This window comes from Coffea eugenioides, chromosome 3 (genome assembly GCF_003713205.1).
Source record: "Coffea eugenioides isolate CCC68of chromosome 3, Ceug_1.0, whole genome shotgun sequence".
NCBI lineage: Eukaryota > Viridiplantae > Streptophyta > Magnoliopsida > Gentianales > Rubiaceae > Coffea > Coffea eugenioides.
The window spans coordinates 8,356,440-8,381,259 of record NC_040037.1 but is presented as its reverse complement, the minus strand read 5'-3'; the positions used below and the strand labels follow the sequence as shown (position 1 = coordinate 8,381,259).

At 34.4% G+C, this 24,820-nt stretch overlaps 1 protein-coding gene and 1 non-coding gene across 2 annotated transcripts; both read left to right on the top strand.

The window, feature by feature from the left end:
• The first annotated feature begins 6,490 nt into the window (after positions 1-6,490).
• LOC113765937 lies at positions 6,491-10,728 on the top strand. The gene is made up of 8 exons (XM_027310174.1): positions 6,491-7,157; positions 7,260-7,409; positions 7,960-8,079; positions 8,160-8,249; positions 9,272-9,373; positions 10,014-10,253; positions 10,462-10,549; positions 10,662-10,728. Exons 1-8 carry the CDS (start codon positions 6,608-6,610, stop codon positions 10,726-10,728), a joined length of 1,407 nt encoding a protein of 468 aa, XP_027165975.1. The 5' UTR covers positions 6,491-6,607.
• A 9,849-nt stretch (positions 10,729-20,577) lies between these two features.
• Positions 20,578-20,728, top strand: LOC113767255. Its single transcript, XR_003467970.1, has one exon. It is a non-coding gene; the product is annotated as a U4 spliceosomal RNA (small nuclear RNA).
• The last annotated feature ends 4,092 nt before the right edge of the window (positions 20,729-24,820 follow it).

Below are 24,820 nucleotides of genomic sequence, written 5' to 3'. Positions count from 1 at the left end.
AAGGGTCAAAACTCGAGACGAACAGTACGCGTGAACAGTGCGCCGTGAACAGTACCGGCGTGAACAATGCGCCGTGAACAGTGACGGCGTGAACAGTGCCGCGATGAACAGTGACGGCGTGAACAGTACTTTTGCTAGATGTTTAACCTAAACCCTAGGACTCTTGCTCTGATACCATGTGAACAGGTATCTTGGGAGGAAAACATCTAGTCACCGTATTATGAGTGACCAACTAGTATTTATAGGAGTACAAACCTAACCAACTATTTACAAGAATACCCTTACTAACTTATTATCTACAAGACTACTGATATTCTCCTAACAGATCTCATAAAGTTAATTGAAATGATTTCATTTGTAATCAAATCTTTGACATAACTATGTTTTAAACCAATATGTCTTGACTTACCATTATACACTTGACTATATATTTTAGCAAGTATAGTTGCACTATCACAATGTATTGAGATAGGTGACAAAGGTGTCGGTCACAACGGTATATCATAAAGTAAATTTCATAACTATTTAGTTTCTTTTTCAAGCTGAAACAAGTGCTACAAACTCTACTGCCACTGTTGAATCAGTGATATAAGTTTGTTTTTTAGAACCCCAGGAAACAGCATCTCTATCAGCCATAAAGATCTAACCACTTGTCGACAAGTGATCATTATTATTAGTGATTGAACTAGCATCCGAAAATTCTTCTAAAACTGAAAGATAACCGATATAATATATAATATAGTGCTTAGTGGCCTTTAAATATTTCGATATTCTGGTTACATCTTACCAATGTAACCTATTAGGGTTATTTGTATATCTGTTCAATATACCAACATCATATGCAATATCAGGTCTAGTACAATTTATTGCATACATTAAACACCCTATAATCTTGGCATATTTCAATTGAAATTTTGAATTCCCTTTATTTTTTACAAAATTTATTTTAGAATCCAATGGTGTTGAGACTGGAATACAATCATTTTGATTGAATTTGTTAAGAGTCTTTTCAATATACTGCGATTGAGATAATATTATATTGTTCTTGTTTCTTAATATTCTTATACCGAGGATGATATCCGCCTCACACGTCTTTCATGTGAAATTCGCTTGAAAGCGAAGTTTTGGTGATTTCAACTTGCTCCAAGTCAGCGCCAAAAATTAACATGCCGTCCACATGTAAACAAATTATGACACCTTTGGCATTACTAATCTTGTTATAAATGCATTTATCAGATTCATTAATCTTGAATCCACTAGTAAGAATAACTTGATCAAATTTCTGATGCCATTCTTTAGGTGCTTGCTTTAGTTCATCTAAAGATTTTACAAGTTTACAAACCTTATGCTCTTGATCAGGTACTACAAACCATCCACGTTGTTCTATATATATATAGATATATATATATTATCTAAATCACCATTCAAGAATACTGTTTTAACATCTATTTGGTGAATGACTAGATTTTGGACGGAAGTTATAGTAAGTAGTACTCTAATTATAATAATTCTAGTTACTGGAGAATAAGTGTCAAAATAGTCTGCACCATACTTTTGTATAAATCATTTAATAGCCAATCTGGTCTTGAACTTAACAATAGTTCCATCAATCTTCATTTTCTTCTTGAAGATCCACTTACAACCAATTGATTTTAAATCAGATGGTAAGTCTACTAATTTTCAGATTTTATTACCCATAATTGAGTCCATCTCATCACTTCCTTTCAAAAAGGAGAATCTTGTGATTTCATTACTTTTTCATAGGTCTTGGGATCAGACTCACAATATTGAAGCAATAAGGGATTTGATTGTTCAATATATCTCTAGTTCTTTCGATTAGATACATATAGAAGTCCGTGTCAAAGTCTTTTGACTTTCTAACTCTTTTGCTCGTTTTCAATTCAATGGATTCATTTTCATCATCTTTTGTCAATTCAATTGATTTTGTAATACATCTTTTTATGGAGGTGAACCTATTTTCTCCAAAAATAGCATCCCTAGATTCAATTATGGTATTAACCTAAATTGAGTCATTAGATTCAACTACCAGAAACCTATATGTTTTGTTATTTGTTGCATATCCTAAGAATATACACTTCACACCTTTTTCTCCCAATTTCCTTTTCTTAGGTTTCGAGAGTTTTACAATAACTCTACAATGCCAAACTCTCAAATAGTATATATTAGACTTTCTTTTATTTTAAAGTTTATAAGGGGTTATAGAACTCCTTTTATTAGGAATTCTATTTAAGATATGACAAGCCGTTAACAAGATTTCACCCCAAAATTCTTAACTTAGTCTAGAGTTTAACAAAAGTGCATCAACCATTTTTATCATTACGCGATTTTTTCTTTCGACTACACCAATTTGTTATGATATATAAGTAGCAGTCACCTCATAACTTATTCCAATAGACTCAAAATAGATAACATCATAATACTCTCTATCTCTATCTATTCTTAAACATTTGATAAAGATTTCACAATGAAAATCAACTTTTGATTTTCATGCTTTGAATTTTTGCATTGTTTCATCTTTTTAGTTTAACAAGTAAACATGATAATATCTAGTATAATCATCAATAAAAGTTACAAAATACTTTTTACAACTCGAAGTAGGAGTGCCATGCAAATATCATACATTGCTGTGAATAAAATTAAGATTTTAGATGATCTTTCAACTTTAGAAAATGAATTTCTTGTGATTTTTGTTAGTACACATGTTTTGCATTTTCCTTCATTTTTGTCACAATATAATAGCAAATCAGATCTCATCATTTTATGCATTCTTCTGTAGTTAATATGACCAAACGTATTATGTTATAATCCAAAAGAAAACTCAACCAAATATGCAGAAATTATATCAATCTTATTATTTCTAATTGTAAGTACATTCAACTTAAACATCCCATTACAATGATAACCCTTACCTACAAACATATCACTCTTAGACAACATAAACTTGTCAAATTCAAACACAAGTCTAAAGCCAAATTTATTCAACAAACTAGCCGACACCAAGTTTTTCCTAACTTTCGGTACATAAAATACATTTGTCAATGTTACAATATTATTGGAAGTAAATTTTAATTCTACTTCTCCATTGTCTTGTAGTAGAATTTTTCATGTAAATAACGGTGCTTTCATCCACCGGTTTCATAGATTTGAAGAATATTTTATTGTTGCACACATATCGTGTAGTATTAGAATCAACCCACCAAACAAAATTATTTTCAATCATATTGATGTCAGAGATCATAGCCATAAGATTTTTGCTTTTGTTGTTGGAAGACACTTGTTTCTTTTTATTTTTTTTTATTTTTAAGAATCTTGCACTCGAACTTGTAATGTACTTCTTTCTTGCAATAGAATCATTGTCCCTTCTTCCTTTTCTTGTTATTCTTGGACTAGTTCTTGGGTTGTTGGTCATTTTTACTTTCTTGAGACTTATTAGTTTGTTTCTCTTTAACCACATGCACTTTTGAAGTAGAAATTTTGTTCTCTTCAATGATTTGTGTAGCCTTCTTTTCTTGCATGCAAATTTCCTCTTCTACTCAAAGAGACTTAGCAAGAATTTCAAGAGAGATATATTCTTTTTTATATTTGAGATCTCTCTTGAAATCTTTCCATGAAGGAGGTAATTTGTCTATTATAGAGTAAACAATAATGACTTTATCCATATATAAATTGTGTTTTTGAAATGATTAAGAAACCTTTCAATTTCACTAAATTGTCTCATTACAGACCTATTATTTACCATTTTATAATTATTAAAAGATAAAACAAGAAAGTTCTTACTTGTAGTGTCTTCTTGCATGTATTTGGACTCCAAACGATCCCAAAGTTCCTTGGCGGTAGTAATTGAATGGTAGATATCAAATACGCTGTCACTCATGGTATTGAGGATGTGACCATGACATATTTCATTGTCATTCTCCCATTTCTGACATTTTCGGATGTCTTTAAGAGTTTCTTCCTGAGGATTGATGATCAATGGTTTTGGAGTGGTCAAAACATAGACCGCTTGGAGTGCAGTGAGAAGGAAATGAATACGTTTTTGCCAATGAATGAAATTTCCTCCATCAAACCTCTCAAGCTTAACAATGTTAGATGCCAATTCTTTCAAGGTACCGGCCATTGTAGAATACAAAATAAAATCTAAAGAATGTTAGGAGTATTACAATAAACTGGTAAATATAATAACAAGAATTAGATTCAAATCGTGATTATATATCACTTTTCTTTAAACTTTATTTGTCTGGTGTAACGTGCAATAAGCCTTGGACAAATATCTTTTGTGATAAAATGAAATTTATTTGTCTTAAACTCTTGCACAAAGTAAGATAAACCCTCTTGAATTAAGGAGTGTTTTTCAGAGAATTCAAAAATAGTAGGAAAGTGATATTTTAAAGTAAATCACTCTTTACCTAACCTCTTTATATAGGAGAGATTGTTTAAGAAACAAATGAACTTAATAAATACTTGTATGAATAGATTGAAGATATTGCGTACAAATTCATGCACTTTAATTCATGCATCACATGATCCTATGATAAAAAATATGAATCTATTCTTGTATACTAGGATCTCCACATACATGAATATATTTACGATACTTTCAAATTCATGAACATTTATCACAACATATGTACATCTTAGAATCATTTGATTCATAATACAATACATGTATATAGATCCTAGAATCACTAGATACAAATTTTGAAAATTTCCAACAAGAACTGTTAAAAAATCAAATTCACAAATGTTCTTGCAATCTCACAAAAGGATTAAATTCACGCTAGATTCATAGGTCTTACTTTTCCCTCCCGTCTATAAGGATCATACATACACATTCAAGGACCATACAAGCCTGTTTATGTACTACTGATTTCCAAACAGACTACCGTGAATTATTTAGACTAGCAAATTACTCGAATTCGTGAATTAATGACTAGTTGCAAAATAACAAGAAGACTGAACGGGTGGTTTCATCTACTGCTAGGAAGAAATTAAGGTAGATTGGATAAGTTTCCTGTACAAAAGCAGAGAAGGTAGATTGGATAAGTTTCCATGTTAGGATGCATTTCATGTTTAATGTGCTACAAAAGCAGAGAAGTTTTGATGTGGTAAAATGGGTGAAGAAAAGAAGCAAAACTGCTGGGTGATCAGACAACGGGAACAAATAAGTTGCTCAAAGTGGGGTGCAAAGAATCATCCGAAGTACAAGGATTTGAGTTACTAACAAGTTATCAACCTTATTGGAGGGTTTTACTTCTGCACCAAGAAAGGTTGGCTAGAGTAGATTTTGTTCTCTTATGAGTGTGAGTTACTATTAAAGAACATGCTTCACGTACAAGATATCAGTCCTCTGCATGAGTAATTCTCAACTTCCTAGTAAATGCTAAAAAATTTTCAGATGTTTTTTGGGAGTTCTTTAGCTGAGTGTCAGACTTGTATGTAGCAATCAATTTTTTTTTTTGGGTTATATTTTTGGGTTGAGTATAGAGGACTTTCACTGGGTGCCTTCCGTTGTTTATAGCATCAAAGATGGACCTCCTTCAATTATATGCAGCTAAATGGGGACAAAAGGGTTAGAAGAATAAAGTGGTAAAAAGGTAAATTACAGAAACAAGAAAAGAATCAATCCAGATTATCCAGAAAGCATGTGTGTTTGGATTGAGAAGATTTCAAATAAAATAATTTGCTTCACAAATTCCAATCACTTTTTTATCTTCCCAATCACCTTTTTATCTCACATACATCACATCACAAAAAATGTTACAATAATTATCTCAAATAAATCATCTCAATAAACTTCTATCCAAACAAACTTAATTTATTTTGGAAGTTTAGTGAGTTGGCGGCCACCACCAAAATATTAAACCTTGGTGGGGTGGGAGGTCAATGGTTCAAATGTTGCCTCCCACCAATTGCCACAATATGTGAGTCTGCTTAAAAAATCCATACTTCGGTGGTGGTTCAGTTCCCTTCGAATTACCCTTGGACCTCTTCAGGTCCCCCCTCCCCTTAGTATAGAATAGTGTAGGTCTATTGTATCCAACAAAAAAAAAGAATGGAACTAATAAAGATGCATACGAAATTAAATGGATAGATAGATGTAATTAAACTTTGGTATGGTCTGATTTGAAGTATTTACAACCTAGGATGTACATTTTCTTGAGGATATTATCACCGATTGGAGTAATATCAGAGCTTCATTTGTTGGCTAATCAGTGGCGGAGACTTATTAATTTAGATATATGGCCATGAAATACGATATATTTAGCCTAATTTGGAGTCCAATCTGAGTTAACTGCAAAAGAAATGTGTTTTTATTTATAGAATTATTTTTTGTGAAGATATGCCAAAGAAGAAAGGAATAATGATGTCAAAACCATTTATATATGACTGCAAAGAATTCTGGAGAACTAGTTCCAAATCGATCCTCCGAAACTTGGAATAGACAAAAGAAAAGAAGGTTCGCAGAATTCAAAAAATGGATTTGGCAGACCTTTTTACTTTTTCTTGCACATAATACATTGTCAGAGCTTTAAGACATTGTATAGACAATACGTGGAATCACAAGAAACAGCACATCTCTAAGAAAATGAGCGAAATCAAACAAGAACAACCTATGGAATTTGATATAGATAATTTGTTTGAATGGACCATGAAGAAAAACTGGAAGGAAGTCCTGAATGTATGCAGGAACAACCCCTCTGCTTGTATGGCTAAGCTAACTAAATCAGAAGATACAGCTTTGCACATTGCTGTCTCAAGTTTCCATGCAGATCAAATTGATGCTAATGGACAAGCAAAAGTTGTAAGCGATCTTGTTGAATCACTACCGCTGGATCAGGCAGTCGAGATACTTAAAGTGCAAAATGACAAAGGAGACACACCTCTACATCTAGCTGCAGCACTTGGAAGTGCCACAATCTGCAGTTGTATAGCCAGGAAGGATCATGTGCTCATCAGTGAGCGCAATCTGAAGGGTGAAACTCCATTGTTCATGGCAGCTCATCATGGCAAAATGGAGGCTTTTCTGCAGCTACATAAGCTCTACAGAAAGAGTGCAGAAGAACCAGATGATCGGCTGTATAGAAGGAATGATGGGGATACCATTCTGCACTCGGCCATATCTGGAGAGTACTTCGGTAAGAACCATGCAAGTCAGGCTTTCTTTTCACTCAAAAGTGCGTAAAAAATACCATTTCAGCTTAGAATGACCTAAGATCTAAAAAATTCCTACATAACAGCATTGGCATACCAGATAATTAGCTATAACCACAAACTTGTTGGTTCGATCAATCAAGAAGGCTTTTCTCCTCTCCACATCCTTGCCAGGAAACCAAATGTATTCGAGAGCAGCAGCAATCTTCGTCTCTTTGATCGGATAATCTATCGCTGTAAGAATGTCCATCCGGAGAATTCTAAAATTTTAATATCTTTCTAATTTGATGCTTTCTTCTTTTTTTTTTTTAATTATTATTTTTTTGGGTAGGAGGGGAGTGGACCTATATTGTTCATAGTATGGCGCCTTTATCTTTCCTCCGGACCTGTGCATAATCTAACTTGCCTAAAATCTCAATAACCCAACTATAGTTTAATTTTCTCCTTTCTCTTCTTTTCTCCAGCCCGCATTCTCAAAATTTTTCTTGCTTTTATTCTCCAGTACATGATCTTCAAAGTTCCTGAAACCTTTGTCCTTTTGAGACATTATCAATCTTTCATGTAATTTCCAGCAGGCTTGTGGATTTTAAGCGCTTTTCTAGGGGAAGAAATTTTAACATGTACGGTTCAGTGTATAGTTTATTAGACGTCTTTTCTGTTGGTCATTTGATGAGCTGATATTGCTTTCAACCCTTTGCTAATCTATTGTTCTCAATCACAGAATGTTATTCTGAATATCTCCTCAAATTTAACTTCAACTAAAATTGCAACTATATTGTTTATAAGGTGTACTTGTTCGTGAGCTAAAGAAGCAGAAATTAAAGGATAGTGGAATTAACTATCCAGATGACTACCAGACATGCATGAAGTTCATTCATCTACCTTGGGCTGCATTCAGGACAATTAGTAAGTTTGATAACCACATCCCCAACTTTTCTGTTTTTAACTTCTAACTGCTTCTAAATGGAGAAATACTTGTTTTCCAGCTGCTCTTGGAAAAGATTATGGCCCCAGACAAGAACCAGGCAATATAGCAGATGCAGAGAATCCAAAAAATGAAGAGGAGGAACATCAAGGTCTATAGTGTGCCTTCATTGACTTCTAGCAGTTTCAGAATTGTTTGAACTTGCTTTTCGTAACGTAGTTAGACATAAAATCAAGACTCTATTTATATGCAGACCATGGAAAAACGAAAGGCTTCTAAATTTTGAATAATTGATAAAGGTGGCAGAGTATAACAGCAAAAATTAACAGAAAACCATAACAAGCACATAGTATCAGTAGCCAGACAGTTGATAATTTCCCCTGATACATGACATATGAGAAATTTCTGAGGCCTAAGCCGTTCTGGCATTTTTCTATGCAATCAATCACCTAACTGATATTTTTGCACAAAAATATCATGCTAACGGTAATTACACATTTTCACACCATGTGCTGCTTGTCTCTGGGCACATAAATTCAATTAGTCCTCTTTCTTTCTTTTCTTTTCTTTTTTTTTTCAGAATCAATGACTTCAAAATAGAAAACCTTTTTTTTTTCTTTGCTTTCCTCATTTGCTGATGATCCAAATCTTGGTTGATAGTTTTATCTCTGGTTGGCATAATTTTAAATATTTTCACTCTTCATGAATTACTCGTATCACTTGAGCCATTGCCTGCAAGATAGCAGGTATTATAAATTTTATTATCTTATATTGGACAATGAAGCTTATCAACATGGAGGAAACCTGCAATCATGTTGAAGTCACATAACTATCAATATCCAAGGGAACATCTCTTTTTGGCTTCGAGGTATCGTTTAGGACTAAATGCAACTGGTGTCCAGGACTACATTTCTTTCAGTAGTATTTGACCTTTGATTTTCTGATCCAGGAAATGAATGGCAAAAGAGTTTGCCTGATTATCAGCCTAAATTACATAAATTTCTAAACATGTTTGTTCCACTTGAGCAATTAAACAAGAGCATACAGGAAATTATGAAAAATGTGGGCTGGATGCCATGTTATACCATGCTTTATATGTTAATGCAGGTGCGTGACTTTATAGCTTATTATTTGGTTTCATAAACTAATCACTTGCAAATGTCAAACAAGCAGAAAAAGAGCTCAAAGATGAACACCCGTTTCCAGAGAACTATACCACCTGCATTCAGTTGTTCAAATTTGCAATGAACGTTGTACTGGTTGTGTTGGGAATTGGTAAGTATCACTCTTCAATTAATTGCAGTTATGTCATACGCAATTCAGAAGCATTCTTTTCCAGATAATATCCCTGCCTCAAACTGAGAAAAAAGAAAAGCAACAAAAAACTTAGCAAAAGCAGAGTCTATGCATACTCATAGACTTGTAGGGATGTTTTTAAAACTGAATTTGACTGCAATACCTGTGCTTATAGCTTGTTTATGACATGTAGCAAAGAAATTCAGGCCTTCCAATAAAATTGAAAGCTGTTTTTTTTCGCTAACTTAAGTGTAATAGACCAGAAGATGGTTCCATTTTTTAGTGTAAGAGATCAGCTTAGTCGAATTTATATCATAACAGTTCATACTCGACCAGAAACTTTGAAAAACCATTGTGAAGTTGCTGATGTAGTTTTTGGTCAAAAGAATGGTTTTTGGTTTATTACTGAACATCTGACCAAATTCCAAAAGAAGACAATTTTAGAAGGCCTTTTAGGAAAATTTCCATCCTTTTTGTTTCATCTACAAGTATTAGGCTTCAACGTACATCTGTTATCAACTAATGGCACCACGCAATTGATTGGTTTACCATCTGCAGTTGTTTTTAGTGGAAAGCAAGTCTAACAATGTTTGGTTTTCGAATGTTTCCATGCAAGCAGGCATTTGGAAAATCAGTAAGATTAGGGAGAAGAAAGAGAGGCACAAGTGGGCTGTTCAGGTAATGGATAAATTGATTGAGCATGAAGCCAATTACAAGTACAGTCACATTGGAGGCAGACCTGTGGACAATGTGGAACAGATGTATCCTGAAAGAATTAAGCCTCCTTCTACACCGCCAGATAATATCCCTGGAAGGAAATCCAAAGACAAGCAGGAACACGAAGATGGGAGTAAACTAGGTAAAACTTTCGAGATATATGTGAACACTAGCTCTATATACCCCATGCATCAATTGAAAAATTGGAGTGTCGTGTGAATAGCTGAATGTTAGAAAAGGCTCAGTTTTAATATCTAAAATTGCCAAATTACTTGTCTGCTTTAGTTGTAATCATAAGGGTAATGATATTCATGCTCTCTTTAGCTTCTTGAACATCCCTACTATAAAAGCTTGTCATTTGGCATCACAAGCAATGAAAGGGCGTGCAGATTTAGGGAGTGTGAATATTACTACCGATGATATAGTTATAAAGCCAAAGTTTGCTTGTTTCAAGAAGTTATAAAGCTAAAGTTTGCTAGTTTCAAGAAGTTATGGTACAGATAAAAAGTAGTTCCTGCTTTTCTGTGATCTATCTAAATTAGTCATACAGGACAACAACACTTCATGCTTCCGACGTCTTTGGCAGTCAATCAACTTCCAACCGCGTTAAGAATTAGCCTCATCAAAAATGATTATGTCACTTGGATTTGAGATCTCTTATGTTTTATACTGAATTTCCCCATATTGATCCTTTCTACCTCACCTTCCATAATGCCTTTTTCATCCAAGATATATTTATCCAACCAACGAGTTTCTTAAGCAGCTCTACGTTTCAGCTACACATACTTTTGAACAAGACGGAGTAAATGTGAGTAGCATGCTTAAGTAGCCAATAGGCAAGGTAAGAATATAGCATGAACAGGCAAATCTTACAAGGCAAATTACAGGGATGGGTATCAATTATTCCACTCACAAAGGATGTTAAGGAGAGACGATAGTAGCAACAAGGATGGATATAAAAGAGACGGTGAAAAAAACCCCGGAAACATTTCCAGCGATCATTCAAGATTTGGATGTGACTGCGAAGAATGCCCTGCTCTTGGCAGTTAACCTAGATAAGATGCAAGGTAAGAAATAGCTTCGAGAAATTTAGATGCGTTACATTGAATTTCTCCATATCGATCCCCTCTGGCTCATCCTCCATAGTGCGTATTTGTCCAAGATAAGCTCGTCCTATCACCCAGTTTCTTAACCAATTCTAGTTTTGGACTGGACATACTTTTGAGCATAGCAATTGTTAGGAATGAAGTCTGAAGCAAATTACAGAGTCGGATACAAATTGATCCACTGACAAATGACGTACCTGTATCAGAAACCCAGATTTTGAAGTGGGAAATACCATTACTACTTGCGGCAAAATTTAGAAGAGGCTCGACTGTAATATCTAAAATTTACATGATATTTGTCTGCTTTAGTTGTATTGGTAAGGGCAATTATATTCGCAGCACCTTTTACCCTTGTTGTGCATGCTTGTCATTTGGCCTAAAGAGCACTTAAAAGTGTGCATTTGAAGCTAAATATTGTCTACGAATGTCATTACTCGATGGTGAAGTCATAAAGCTAAAGGTTGCTTGTTCCAAGAAGGTAAGGTGCAGATAAAATATAGTTTCCTCTTTCTGACAAATGACATAACTGTATCAGAAACCCAAATTTGGAAGCCGGAAACACCATTACTAATTGCAGCAAAGATGGGTATAGCAGAGATGGTGGGTAAAATCCTTGAAATCTTTCCTGTGGCCATGAAAGACATTGATGCAGCTGGAAGGAATTTACTACAATTGGCAGTTCAGTACAGACAAACCGAGGTATATAATCTATTAATCGTACTGAATCTCCCGGAGCCTGTGCTTTATCAACTAGATAGTGAAGGAAACAGTGTGATGCATCTCGCTGCTAAGTTTCCAGAATACCAAACTTGGCAAGTTCCAGGTGGTGCATTGCAGATGCAGTGGGAAATCAAGTGGTATGAGGTAGATAATCATCCTTTTTAAATTATTTTAAGCTGAGATTAATTTCTAATTTCCAGATCATATTTCAATGCCTTCTAAATTGCAAATTTCTGGCTGAAATCAAAATATAATAATGCAGCATGTTAAGCGAAGTCTTCCACCACTATATTTCGGTACATACAACAAGAAAGGTGAGACAGCAAATGAGATTTTCGCAAAGACACACGAAAGTTTGCTGAAAGTTGAAACCGACTGGCTTATGAGAACCTCTCAGTCGTGTTCTGTAGTCGCAACACTCATTGCATCTGTGGCATATGCTACAGCATCAGCAGTGCCAGGCGGTTTTGATAATAATACTGGTTATCCACTTCTTGAAGATCACCCTGCATTTCATGTGTACTCTGTTACGTCAGTGCTATCACTCTGCTTCTCTGTGGCATCCGTGGTGTTTTTTCTAGCTATCCTCACCTCCAGATTCCAACAACAGGATTTCAGAAATAATTTGCCACATAAGCTTCTATTCGGATTAATTTGTCTCTCAACCTCCATCGTAGCAATGCTGATCTCATTCTGTACAGGCCATTTTTTCGTTCTCAAACATCAGTTTCCCAAGGAAGCATTGCCAACGTATATTATAGCATGTTTGCCTATAATCTGTTTTGCTATGGCAAAGCTCACCTTTTACTTTGAGTGGATGTGGTCTATGATTGCCAGGACTCCACTCCGTAACTACAGGGCGTATTATGATTAGGGCTTGCTCTTTTTTTTTTTTTTCCTGTTGATCCCTCCTTTTCTTTTCCTTGTTTCAGAGGGAGAAGAACGAAGATGGAAGCAGAATGGGAGTGTTAGGATTGAGCCCATACTGTACAACGAGAAATAAAAACCCATGATCACTGGGCTGTATTTGATTTTCAAATATAACTAGCAATACTTCCTGCTTCGTCTCGTCCCCAACTTTGATTTTTTTTTTTCTTTCTTAATGGGCTTAAGACTATCATTTCACATATCTTTGTAGGCATTGGAAGCTATTTGCCAGATCAACTATTTGATGTCAACAATCTTACGCAGCTGAAATAGGACAAAAGTTTTTAAGGCACCCACCAAATTCACAAAGAAGAGCGAGGCATTTCAATCATGACACTAATAATAAGATTAAATGTTGCATCATAAAAATGTTGTTAATTAAAATTAAAAACTACCGACTTACAACTATACTGACCAATCATTTTCCTTGTCTCCAATTATTGTATGTGTTAAAATTATCTCCAATTATTATATTCTTATGCGTGATAATTAAAGCTAACTATATTTTATACACATATTGGTTTAGAAGAAAATCACAATTAATAAGAAGATAAATAGTTATAAACAATTAATGAGAAAACAAAAGGTTATATTGATGACTAAATTTACTATATTATGTCGTATTTTGGTGCAATATAAAGCTTTAATAACAGCTCGTAATTCACTACATACAATTTGTATAATCTCGTAACAATAATAATAAAATTCTATAATGTACACATCAAAATAAAGTACATATCAGTTGCGTCATATTACGTGGCGTCACCTCAAGACGCTGATCCCATAATATCCCTCACCCATAATGTTGATGCAATTGGAGATTCAAAAGCTTGGAACGTAGTGTTATTGTCATATTGTTAGTGAAAATAGATTTCTCCAATTATTATAGGACGCATTGCATGACAATGCTCTAAGAAGATTCTATAGTCCAGGTGCTAAATTTCCTTCAATAATACATATACATATACATGTATATAAATTAATCTTATATACACGGTAGATATATACTATCCATATTATGTATAGCTAGATCTGATGATAGGAGTAATAATCACGTGTGACAAGAAAGAACGCATCTCTAAAAGATGAGCGTAGATTACACAGAAGTGATCGATGCTTTATTGCAACTTACCATGAAAAATGATTGGAAGGAAGTCGTGAAAATATACAAGATCAACCCCTTTGCTCGTCGGGCTAGACTAACCAAATCAAGAGAGACAGCTTTGCACATTGCTGTCTCAAATTACCATGCAGATTGATCAGATGCTAATCAACATGCAGAAATCGTATGCCAACTGGTAGAATCACTACCAGGGGACGAGGCATTTCAAATACTTCAACAAGAGAATGACAAAGGAGACACACCTCTCCATCTAGCTGCGGCACTTGGAAGTGTCCTTATTTGCCAATGTATAGCCTTGAAGTATCGTCAGCTGATCCACAGCCGCAATAGGATGGCTGAAACACCATTGTTCTTGGCAGCTCATCATGGAAAAATGGAGGTTTTTCTACTGCTTCATAAGCTCCACAATTTTTCTTTCCTTTCTCTTGCTTTTCTGGCTAGCAATTTTGAAAATTTCCTTCTTTCCTTCGCCACTTGGATATAAAATCTCCAATGTTCCTCAGACCCCTTGAGTTTTTAGATATCATCAAATCATTTACGTAATTATAAGCAGTTTTGGGGATTTTAAGCTACTTCAAGGAACTTTGAAATGTCTGATCACATGTAGCGTCAATTGGACATCTTTGCTTTGGCCATATGACAAACTTTTTGCTTGCTTCATTTGAACTACAATGAGTTTCAACCTTTTCTACATCTATTGCTTCAGTTCTTAATATCTCATGAAATCGATTTGACTTATAGTGCAACTGCATTTGCTTATAAGGTGTAACTGTTCACGAGATTGAGAAGCAGAAATTCGACCCTAGACCACACAGTAGCAGTCCTTCAGGCAACGGTGGCATTAACTACCCAGTTAACTACCAGACATGTGTGAACTTCATTCGCCTACCTTGGGCTGCACTCAGGAGGATTGGTGAGTAAATTTGAAAACTGCATGTGTAAGTTATTATTATTATTATTACTTTGGATTGCTTCTAAATAGAGCACTACTTGTTTCCAGCTTCTCTTGGAAAAGATTCCAGTTCCAGAAAACAATCAGGCAGTAGATTTGACATAGAAAATCCAGAAAAGAAAGACGAAAATCAAGGTCTCTACTTTGCCTTCAATGCTTTACAGCAGTTCCTTATCTGCTTGAACTTGCTCTGGTTAGACTCTTGACTTTGTGAAATGCGTAACATTAAACAAAGACTCCTAACTTTTAATGTAGTGTAAGGAAATTATGGACTGTGACAATATAAACTTTCAGAAAACAAATAGTGCTAGCATCGAAATGGAATCACATTGCCAGTGAACAGGGGATTTGAAATATTATGTGAGCTTGAACACGCCCGGCCCTTATTCTGGCCAGATTTATGTTTCTTCAGCCAAAAAAAAACAGACAGAGAATTTCTAATGTACATAGTAACAGTGATTATCCACCAGTATGAGTTACGTTTCTATGACATTTTACATATACTGTTTCTTAACTAGTTAATCTGGATATAGCTAAATATGGAGTCATGTGTGCCCACTGGAATATTGGGTGTGACAAAAGTGCAGATTTGTTTGCACCAACAAGATGCATAATCTTGTTTATCTTAACATCATATCCTAGCAGTTTATCTTTATTGCAGCTTTACAAACAAGATGCATAATCTTCTGGAGAGCACTTAATAAGGCTTTTGCAGTGGTGCCCCTTCAAAATCTAATGCAACTACAAAGATGTCGAGTTTACCTTTTTTATTTCAATCACTGTCTATATAAACTTACACAGTCGTGATACCTTTATAATATTAGGTTTCAAAATGGAGATGTCCTTCATTTGCTTTTTCCTCAGCAATTCTGCTTGATCTTCTATCTCTGGATGACATCATTTTGAGCAATTTGACTTTCTGGTTCATGATTTACTTGACTTTCTGGAACTCGAATTAGTATTTTGTTTTGAGGGCATTGAAATTATACAGTTCATCCACTTTTCTCCATAGATGAACAACTCAAAACCCTATAGGCTCTGACCAAGGTACTGAATCTGCCAGTCTACTACCGTTGCTCCAAGCAAGAAATCTTTACATAGGGTCATTCGATGATGATTCCAACAGTTTGTCATTGTATGAATTGCTGCTAATATCAAAATCAAATCCTCCTCGCATTGCATTTGACAAGTCAAGAATTCAGAAAAGCTTTTTCCACTACTTCTACTTGTTTGAGCTGTCAGACATGCTCTATAGCACCTTAATGGTACAGCAGGAAAGGAACTCAAAGATGGCATGGTGGAAATCATGAAAAATGTTGGTTCGATGCCATGACAAACCATGTCGTAAATGTTAATGCAAGAACATTGCTTTATACCTAACCTGATCAGTTAGCAATGTCAAACAAGCAGGAAAGGAACTCAAAGATGAAGAGCATTATATACCCAACTACGCCACCGGCATTAAGTTCTTCAAATTTGCAATCACTTGTCTGCTGGTTATCTTTGGAATTGGTAAGTGTCAATCCTTGATAATTGCATCTATGTACCATGAAATCTGAATCTCGGATAATGGCTCTGTTTTGTCCATTTGTCGATAAAATCGTTCCCTGCCTCGAACTGAGAAAATGAAAAGCAAAGCAAGAAATAGGAAAGGCATAATTGTAGACTCGTAGGGTCGTATTTAGAACGGAAGTTTGGATCTAATTTCCATGCTTGTAATTCCTCTGTCACATTTAAGAAGAATAACAGGCCTTTCATTGCAATCAAAAGCTGTTTCATATTGTTGAATTAGTGTCAAAATCAGCTTAATTGTTTTACAGATATTAGCCTTCAAATAGATCAGTTTACCATATTCAGTTCTTTTAGCAGAAAGCAAGTCTCACAATGCTTGGTTGCATAAATGTTCCCAATTCCCATGCATGCAGGCAATCGAAGGATTAGTAGGATTAGGAAGATGAAAGAGAGGCACTATTGGGCTGTTAAGATAATGAATAAATTGATTAAGCAGGAATCAATTTACAAATCCTCTGACGATGGGCGAATACCCACACAAACAATTGAGTCTGATTTACTACTGCCATACAAAATTGATACACCAGTAAGTTCAGTATCTAATGTGCTTGGAAGCAACTCTAAAGACATGGAAGAGAAAGATGGGATTAAACAGTGGAGAAGCAAACACTCTGGTACGTGTATTCAATTTTTTTTTTGTACGTGCATATTAACAATGAATGTCATTGAAACAACTTTTGTTGCCAATGTAGAGTCTTGAAATTCTCTCCATGCCAGTGGTAGCTTTTAAACTTTCAATAGGATAGAAGTAAAAGTTTTATATCTCTAGCGGGCCATTTAAAGAACAAAGGACATTTGAGAAAATTTAAGGGGCAATGTAAAAGGTAAGGGAGTTCTACAATATTTAGGGATTGCGAATGTGACGCTAGATATTAAAGATTAAAAGATTTACTTAGATTGTTTGCGAGGTAAACTTGTTATATTCCAAAGTTGATGGAGGCTGCCTGGAAGGGGGGGGGTGGGTGGAGGAGAGCAGTTGCCACCTTCAGGTGGAATTTAGAGGTATATTTGAGCAGTCTAGCTCTATTACCATGCGAATGACCAAAATTAGAAGAGGCTCAATTGTAATATCCGTAGTTGCCAGAAAACTTTCTCTAGTTTAGCTGAAAATATTTGTTCCTAGAATGTAAGGTACAGAGAAGATCTAGTTTCAGCTTCTATGTAATCTAAATTGGTCCGTCAACCGAGTTCCTAAATCTAATCAACATGAATAGAAACATTCCAACCATAAAGAAAATTAGTCACGTGAAAATTGACTGTTGACTTGAATTTGAGAAATTCTGAATTTGTCGATATAGACCTTTCACTAGCTCACCTTCCGTAATGCTTAGTTGTCCAAGATAAATTCATCCTATCATGCAGTTTCTTAAACAAAACCAACTGTACTTTTGGAGTGCACATACTTTTGACCAAGGCAGTTAAAAGTAGATCTTAGTAGCAATTGAAGTAGCCAATGGATATGGTAAGAAGAGAGATTGAAACAGGAAAGCTCATCAAGCAAATTTCAGGGATCGATGCCAATTAATACACTGACAAATGGTATACCTGTATCAGATGCCGAAACCTGGGTTGTTAAGAGGAAGACACCATTATTACTTGCAGCAAAGATGGGCATAACAGAGATGGTGCATAAAATCCTGGAAATCTTTCCTATGGCCATTCAAGACTTGGATGGAGATGGAAAGAATGCCTTGCTCTTGGCAGTTGAGTACAGGCAAACTGAGGTTTATGATTTGCTAGTGATGATGAAACTCCCAGAGTCTGTGTTTTATCAACTGGATAGTGAAGGAAACAGTGTGATGCATCTCGCTGCTAGGTTTCCAGAATACCAAACTTGGATAGTTCCAGGTGGTGCATTGCAGATGTTGTGGGAAATCAGATGGTGTGAGGTACATATCTGTCCTTGTTTAATTATTTTAAGCTGACATTGAGTTCTCAATCTCAACTAATCTTTCAATACATTCCAAAAAACTAATTCCTGGATAAAATCAAAATAAAATAATGCAGCATGTTAAGCAGACTATTCCTCCACAATGTTTGATTACGTACAACATGAAAGGTGAGACTGCAAATGAAATCTTCACGAGGACACATGACCGGCTGGTACAAGGTGAAAGAGAGTGGCTTATGATAACCTCAGAGTCATGTACCGTAGTCGCGGTGCTCATTGCATCTGTGGCATATGCTACATCATCGACAGTGCCAGGCGGCCTTGATCAAAATACTGGTTATCCACTTCTTGAAAATCAGCCTTTGTTTCATGTGTATTCTGTTACATCAGTGTTAGCTCTCACCTTCTCTGTGGCAGCCCTGGTGTTTTTCCTAGCCATTCTCACCTCAAGATTTCAACAACAGGATTTCAGAAACAATTTGCCACAGAAGCTTCTGTTTGGATTAATCTGTCTCTCAACCTCCATCATGGCAATGTTGATCTCATTCTGTACTGGCCATTTTTTTGTTCTCAAACATCAATTTCCCAAGCAAGCATTGCCAACATACATTATAGCGTGTTTCCCTGTAATCTGTTTTGCCATGGCAAAGCTGCCCCTTTACTTTGAGTGGATGTGGTCTATGATTGCCAGGGCTCCGCTCCATAGTTACAGGGTGTATTATAATTAGGACTTGCTCTTTTCTTTGGGTCCCTTCTTCTTTTCCTTGTTTCCAAAAGAGAAGAACGAAGATGGAAAGGGGAATGGGATTGTTAGAATCAAGCCATAATCACTGGTTGGCGCCTGATTTTCAAATGTAACTATCAATACATCCTGCTTCATCTCTTTCCCAACATTGATTTGGTTCTTTTATATGGGCTTGAGCTGTGATTCAAACAAAGAACTAATTCAAGTAAGTATTGCACCCATTAAAATCATTTCACCAATTCACATCTGTTTTGAACTGATGTAATTTACATCTCTGTGCCTATAAAATCATTCAAATTCTATAACTACACAAACTTTGAATTTTTTTACCTTAATTTAGTCTTAAAAGAGTAAAAATCATTTTCCAATGGTCCAAACGAAATAGAATTCACCTACTTCTAACATTATGAAATCCTCTTGCTACATCAAGAGACTTGTTCACCCTTAGCGCAAACTACTTTAAAATAGACGGGCTAACAACTTTGGATAGTCACACTTTATCGTCCTCAATATTAAAAATATACACTTTACCTCTCATGAAAATTATTCAAAATTAGAAATGCCAAACAGGTAAGTGTAGTGATATTATTGTCCTTTTATATTTTAGATTAACTATGACTTACTATTATTTCCATTTCATTGCTAAAAAAATTACAAATCTTCTCTAATATCTAATATTCAAATTATCAAATTGTTAAAAGCTAAACAAAAGTTTACATTTAGTGTATTATCCTTAAAATTTTTCCTGGTGGATAATGTTCACTTTTATATATATACTCCGATTTATTATACTTTAAATCACACAATAAGAACAAATAAAATAGTAATAACAATGAATAGAGTTAGAAAATTTTTGAAAAAAATTTAAACAAAATTGTTTTTATTATATTTGTTTATGTAAAAGGTTAAAATAATATAATTGTTATTTTTTGTTTGTCAACTTAGTCAAATATTAAACACTTAACTAAAGTTCTAAAAACAGCTGATGCATCTATTTTTTAAATCAAACTTCACTTTTTTATTTTTGTATAAAAAGGGAAATAATAATAAACTATAAATAATTTATACATCAAAATACCAATGTTGTCATAACACTCATTTTTTTCTTAGAATTAAGACTTTCAGAATTGATTAGTCTTCATAGTGGGTGAACTGTATATATTTTAAAGCTAAAAGTGGTAAGGCGTGACTACTTCCAAAACTCAATAGGCAAAAAGTAATTAACTCCAGAATAAAATTGTATTATTATTGAGATAAAAGTAGTTGAAAGCTGACTTTGGATATTTGCTATCAAACCACAGCTGGAATACCTAAAAAGTTGTGTATTCTTGGTCTATCTCTTGATTTTTCTTCGGCCTTTCAAAATCAAGATTTATACCATGCAAGATGAAATGGGAACAACAAGAATAAATAAATAGACAAACAAATTCATCTTTGCGCTTGGGGCAGTAACGCAGGTCCTGATGTTCTGACCGAGGCGCGTCTATTGTTGGTTGAAAACTATTCCCAAACCCCCTCTTGGGCCTGGGTTCGGCCTAGGCCATTGAGAATTTCTGGAAGGGCTGCCTTCTGGTTAAAGCCCTATTAAAAAAAAATAATAATAATAAAATAGACAAATAAATTCCGACAACTTGACTGTACCTTCTGTTTTCCTGTCAAGATGTCAGTTAAATTCATGGTTACAATTGGATAGGTTATTTTTTGCCATTTATCGATTTTTCCTTGAATAGGACCAAATTGAAGAAACAACTTAACCAATTTGGCTTTGCTGCATGAATCATGAATGAATACAGGGCCTTTTCCTCAGGTGTAGTAGTCTAGCAGAAGCATAGTTTTCTCTTATTTCTTTTTTGGCTTTAACCTTCAGAATCCATCAGATTATGACATTAATACAACTATCGAAAAACCACAGAATATAAAGCTTTACAGAACAAAAGTATGTATATCATACCCAATAAAATCAGAAGCACCTAACAAATAAATAAAATTAGAAGGCAAAGTAAATATATAATACCCAATGGAAATTTTAGGACAGGAATGACACCTACAAAAAACCTCGGGGATTGGGGGGGAAGGGGTTTTGAAGAAGAAGAAAGAGATAAACCAATATCATTAGCCACAAAACTTCAACGAATAAAACAAAAGCAAAATTAACAAGTTAAATTTGTAATTGATAGAGAGAAAAAGGAACCATACACTAGGTAGTGTTCGAAAAAAGAATCTACCTACCATAAGTGATTGAAAATTACTAACATTTCTAAACGGTAGATATAGATATGAAAATCTTTAAAATCAAGAAAGTGACCATTTTTTAGTTTTAGTTTATTTCTATTGCTTAAGTTATATGTGACTTAATACAGGATTTTCTTTTAAAAAAAAATAGAACTGTTGGGAGTATTACAATGAACTGAAAAAAATATAGCAATAAGAATTGGTTTTAAATCGTGATTGTATATCACTCTCTTTTAGACTTTATTTGTCCGGTATAATGTGCAATAAATCTTGGATAAATATTCTCTAAGATAAGATAAAATTTGTTGTCTTAAACTCTTGCACAAAGTAAGACAAACCCTCTTGAACTAAAGAGTGCTTTTCAGAGAATTCAAAATAGTAGGAAAGTGATTTTCTGCAACAAATCACTCTCTACTTGACATCTTTATATAGGAGAGATTGTTGAAAAAATATAGGGATAATTTCAGAAACCTCCCCTGAGGTTTCTGACACTTTCACTGACATCCCCTGAGGTTCTCAAAATTTCACTTACCTCCCTTGCTTTTGATTTTGTGGTAACAATCCAGTCCAAATCAGATTAAAATATTATTTTCATGTGTGAGAAGGTATTTTTATTCCATAGCTACCCTTTGCAGAAGTTGTATTAGTAGAAGATTCAAAGAAGAATAAATGATTTGGACTAATTAGTAAAGTTGAGGGGGGGTAAGTGCAATACAAAAAATTGCATGCACCAGATGTGCCATGCAACAGTTATTTGGCAGATTTTGCAACGGCTAGCTGCAAATTGCAACGGCCAGAAGGTTTGCTGTTTCAGTAGCAATAGCATATAAAGCAAAGCAACTTAACTACCTCTGAGGTTTCAAGCTATTAACATTCTTTGCTACTAATTTGGAGTGATAACAAGTGCATTTGCTGTGCTACAATTAGAGCTCTGAGTAAAAAGTTTTAGCTGCAACCATGGCCTCTTCAAGCCATAGGGGAGAATCATGGAATTCACCTACATCTTTCTCCATTAAAAACAGGTTTTGCCGCTGTAATCGCAAAGCAACCGTAATGATATCAGAGAGTGAAAGGAATCCAGACAAGTTGTATTTCTATTGAGAAATTTCCAACTTTGTGATGAATTTTAAAAAAATTCTACAAAAGGGGTGATTTTGGGTTTAATTTCCGTCAGGGGGGTCTTCGCATTTGTGAATTTCACAAATGCGAGCTTACAAGAGCTCGCATTCGTGGAATGCGAGCTCTGGTTATTGAGCTCGCATTCCACGAATGCGAGCTCTTCTCAATTTTTTTTTTTCCTTTTTTAAGAGCTAGGGAATTATTTCTAGGAAGCAAATGCGAGCTCTTATCTTTTTTATTTTGGTATTTTTTGAGAGGTAGGGAATTATTTGCAGAAAGCTTCTAATTTTTGTTTTAAAAAATGTTGCAAATATTTAAAATTTTGCAAATAGCTCGCATTTGTTAAATTTGACCTGCAAAAATTGTATTTAACTTTTTTGTTAGATTTCGCATTTATAAGTATGACTTGTAGAAAATTAGATTCAAATTTAGATGTATTAGGGTTTTAAAAATATTATATAAGTGATAAAAATTTTATAAATTGTAAAAATAAAATCAAACTGCTTGGATAATTAAATGTTATATTTGCATAAGAAATAATACAATAATCATAATAATGATAATACAATAATATTGGTGTAATAAAACTGCCATTAATTTAAATATTTACTTATAATGCCCAAAGAGCCTAATTACCAATTTTTTCTTCTCGCGCTCAAATATAACATTAACCCGCATGCGAGCTAACCTTGAAATAGAAAAAACACAGAATCCCGCTTGCGGGTTTCAGGAGTATTCGGATATTCTCATATGCACCTATGCAAATCGAACCAACCGGATATCTTATCCGTATCCCATTTTTTTAAATAAAAATCTTATAAATTTGAAAAATAAAATCAAATTTAGATGTATTAGGGTTTTAAAAATATTATATAAGTGATAAAAATTTTATAAATTGTAAAAATAAAATCAAACTGCTTGGATAATTAAATGTTATATTTGCATAAGAAATAATACAATAATCATAATAATGATAATACAATAATATTGGTGTAATAAAACTGCCATTAATTTAAATATTTACTTATAATGCCCAAAGAGCCTAATTACCAATTTTTTCTTCTCGCGCTCAAATATAACATTAACCCGCATGCGAGCTAACCTTGAAATAGAAAAAACACAGAATCCCGTTTGCGGGTTTCAACGTTATTCTGCGCTTCGTGTGTTTGCTTTTGTTTTGCTTTTGTCTTTTTTTTTCGAAATGGAGGGTTGGCGGTGGAGCTTAGTACGAGCTCGCATTCTGAGAATTGAGTTAAGTTAAGACATAATGATTAACTCAAAAATCCACTTAACAACCAAAATGAATGTTCAATATCAACATTTAGACAAAAGACAGAGGTGGAATTGAGCAACACTAGCAAAGGTGTCATGTAGCTTTTCGCAGCACCAGGAAAGGAAAGTTAAAGGAACAAATAAATTTGTACCTTTCCTGTTGTGTTTGCAACTATTTCAAAATAACAATTAATTATTCACTTTGTTGCCGCTACTCCAGTGCATATTAGGACCACTGGTTTGATCACAATTTCCTTTCCATTTTTGTTCTTGTTATTTCCTCTGTTTCTTTTCCTATATCCAGAATGTCGTATAAGACCACATATAAGTGATCTTATATGTGATCTTGTTATTTCCTCTTGTCAAATCACACCAGGCACAAAAAATGGCGCCAATATTGTAGCTCAATTGGCGCCTTACTCCCAAAATGACTGGATTAATTCATGTATCAGGAATCAAGTTTCTATTATTGTTGTTAAGCTTAATTAATCATATCAGATGCCATTATGTAACTAAACGGTAGTAATTAACCCCAACTACTTGGGATATATCTGTAATTTTGGCCCTGATGACGTCAGAAAAGGGGCCCAATTTTTTATCAAGGGAGGTAAGTGAAATTTTGAGAACCTCAGGGGATGTCAGTGAAAGTGTCAGAAACCTCAGGGGAGGTTTCTGAAATTATCCCAAAAATAAATGAACTTAATAAATACTTGTATGAATAGATTAAAGGTATTGTGTATAAATTCATATACTTTAATTTATGCATTACATGATCCTATGATCAAAAACATAAATCTATTCTTCTATTCAAAGATCTCCACATACATAAATATATTTATGATACTTTCAAATTCATGAATGAATATACATTTATCACAATGTATGTACATCTTAGAATCATTTGATTCATAATACAATACATGTATGTATATCCTAAAATTATTAGATACAAATTTTAAAAATTTTTAACAATCCCCCGCCATTTTCAAAATTTAGAAAATGGTCTTCGAAAAGGTTACCGAATAATCTCATACTCATATGCATAAATAA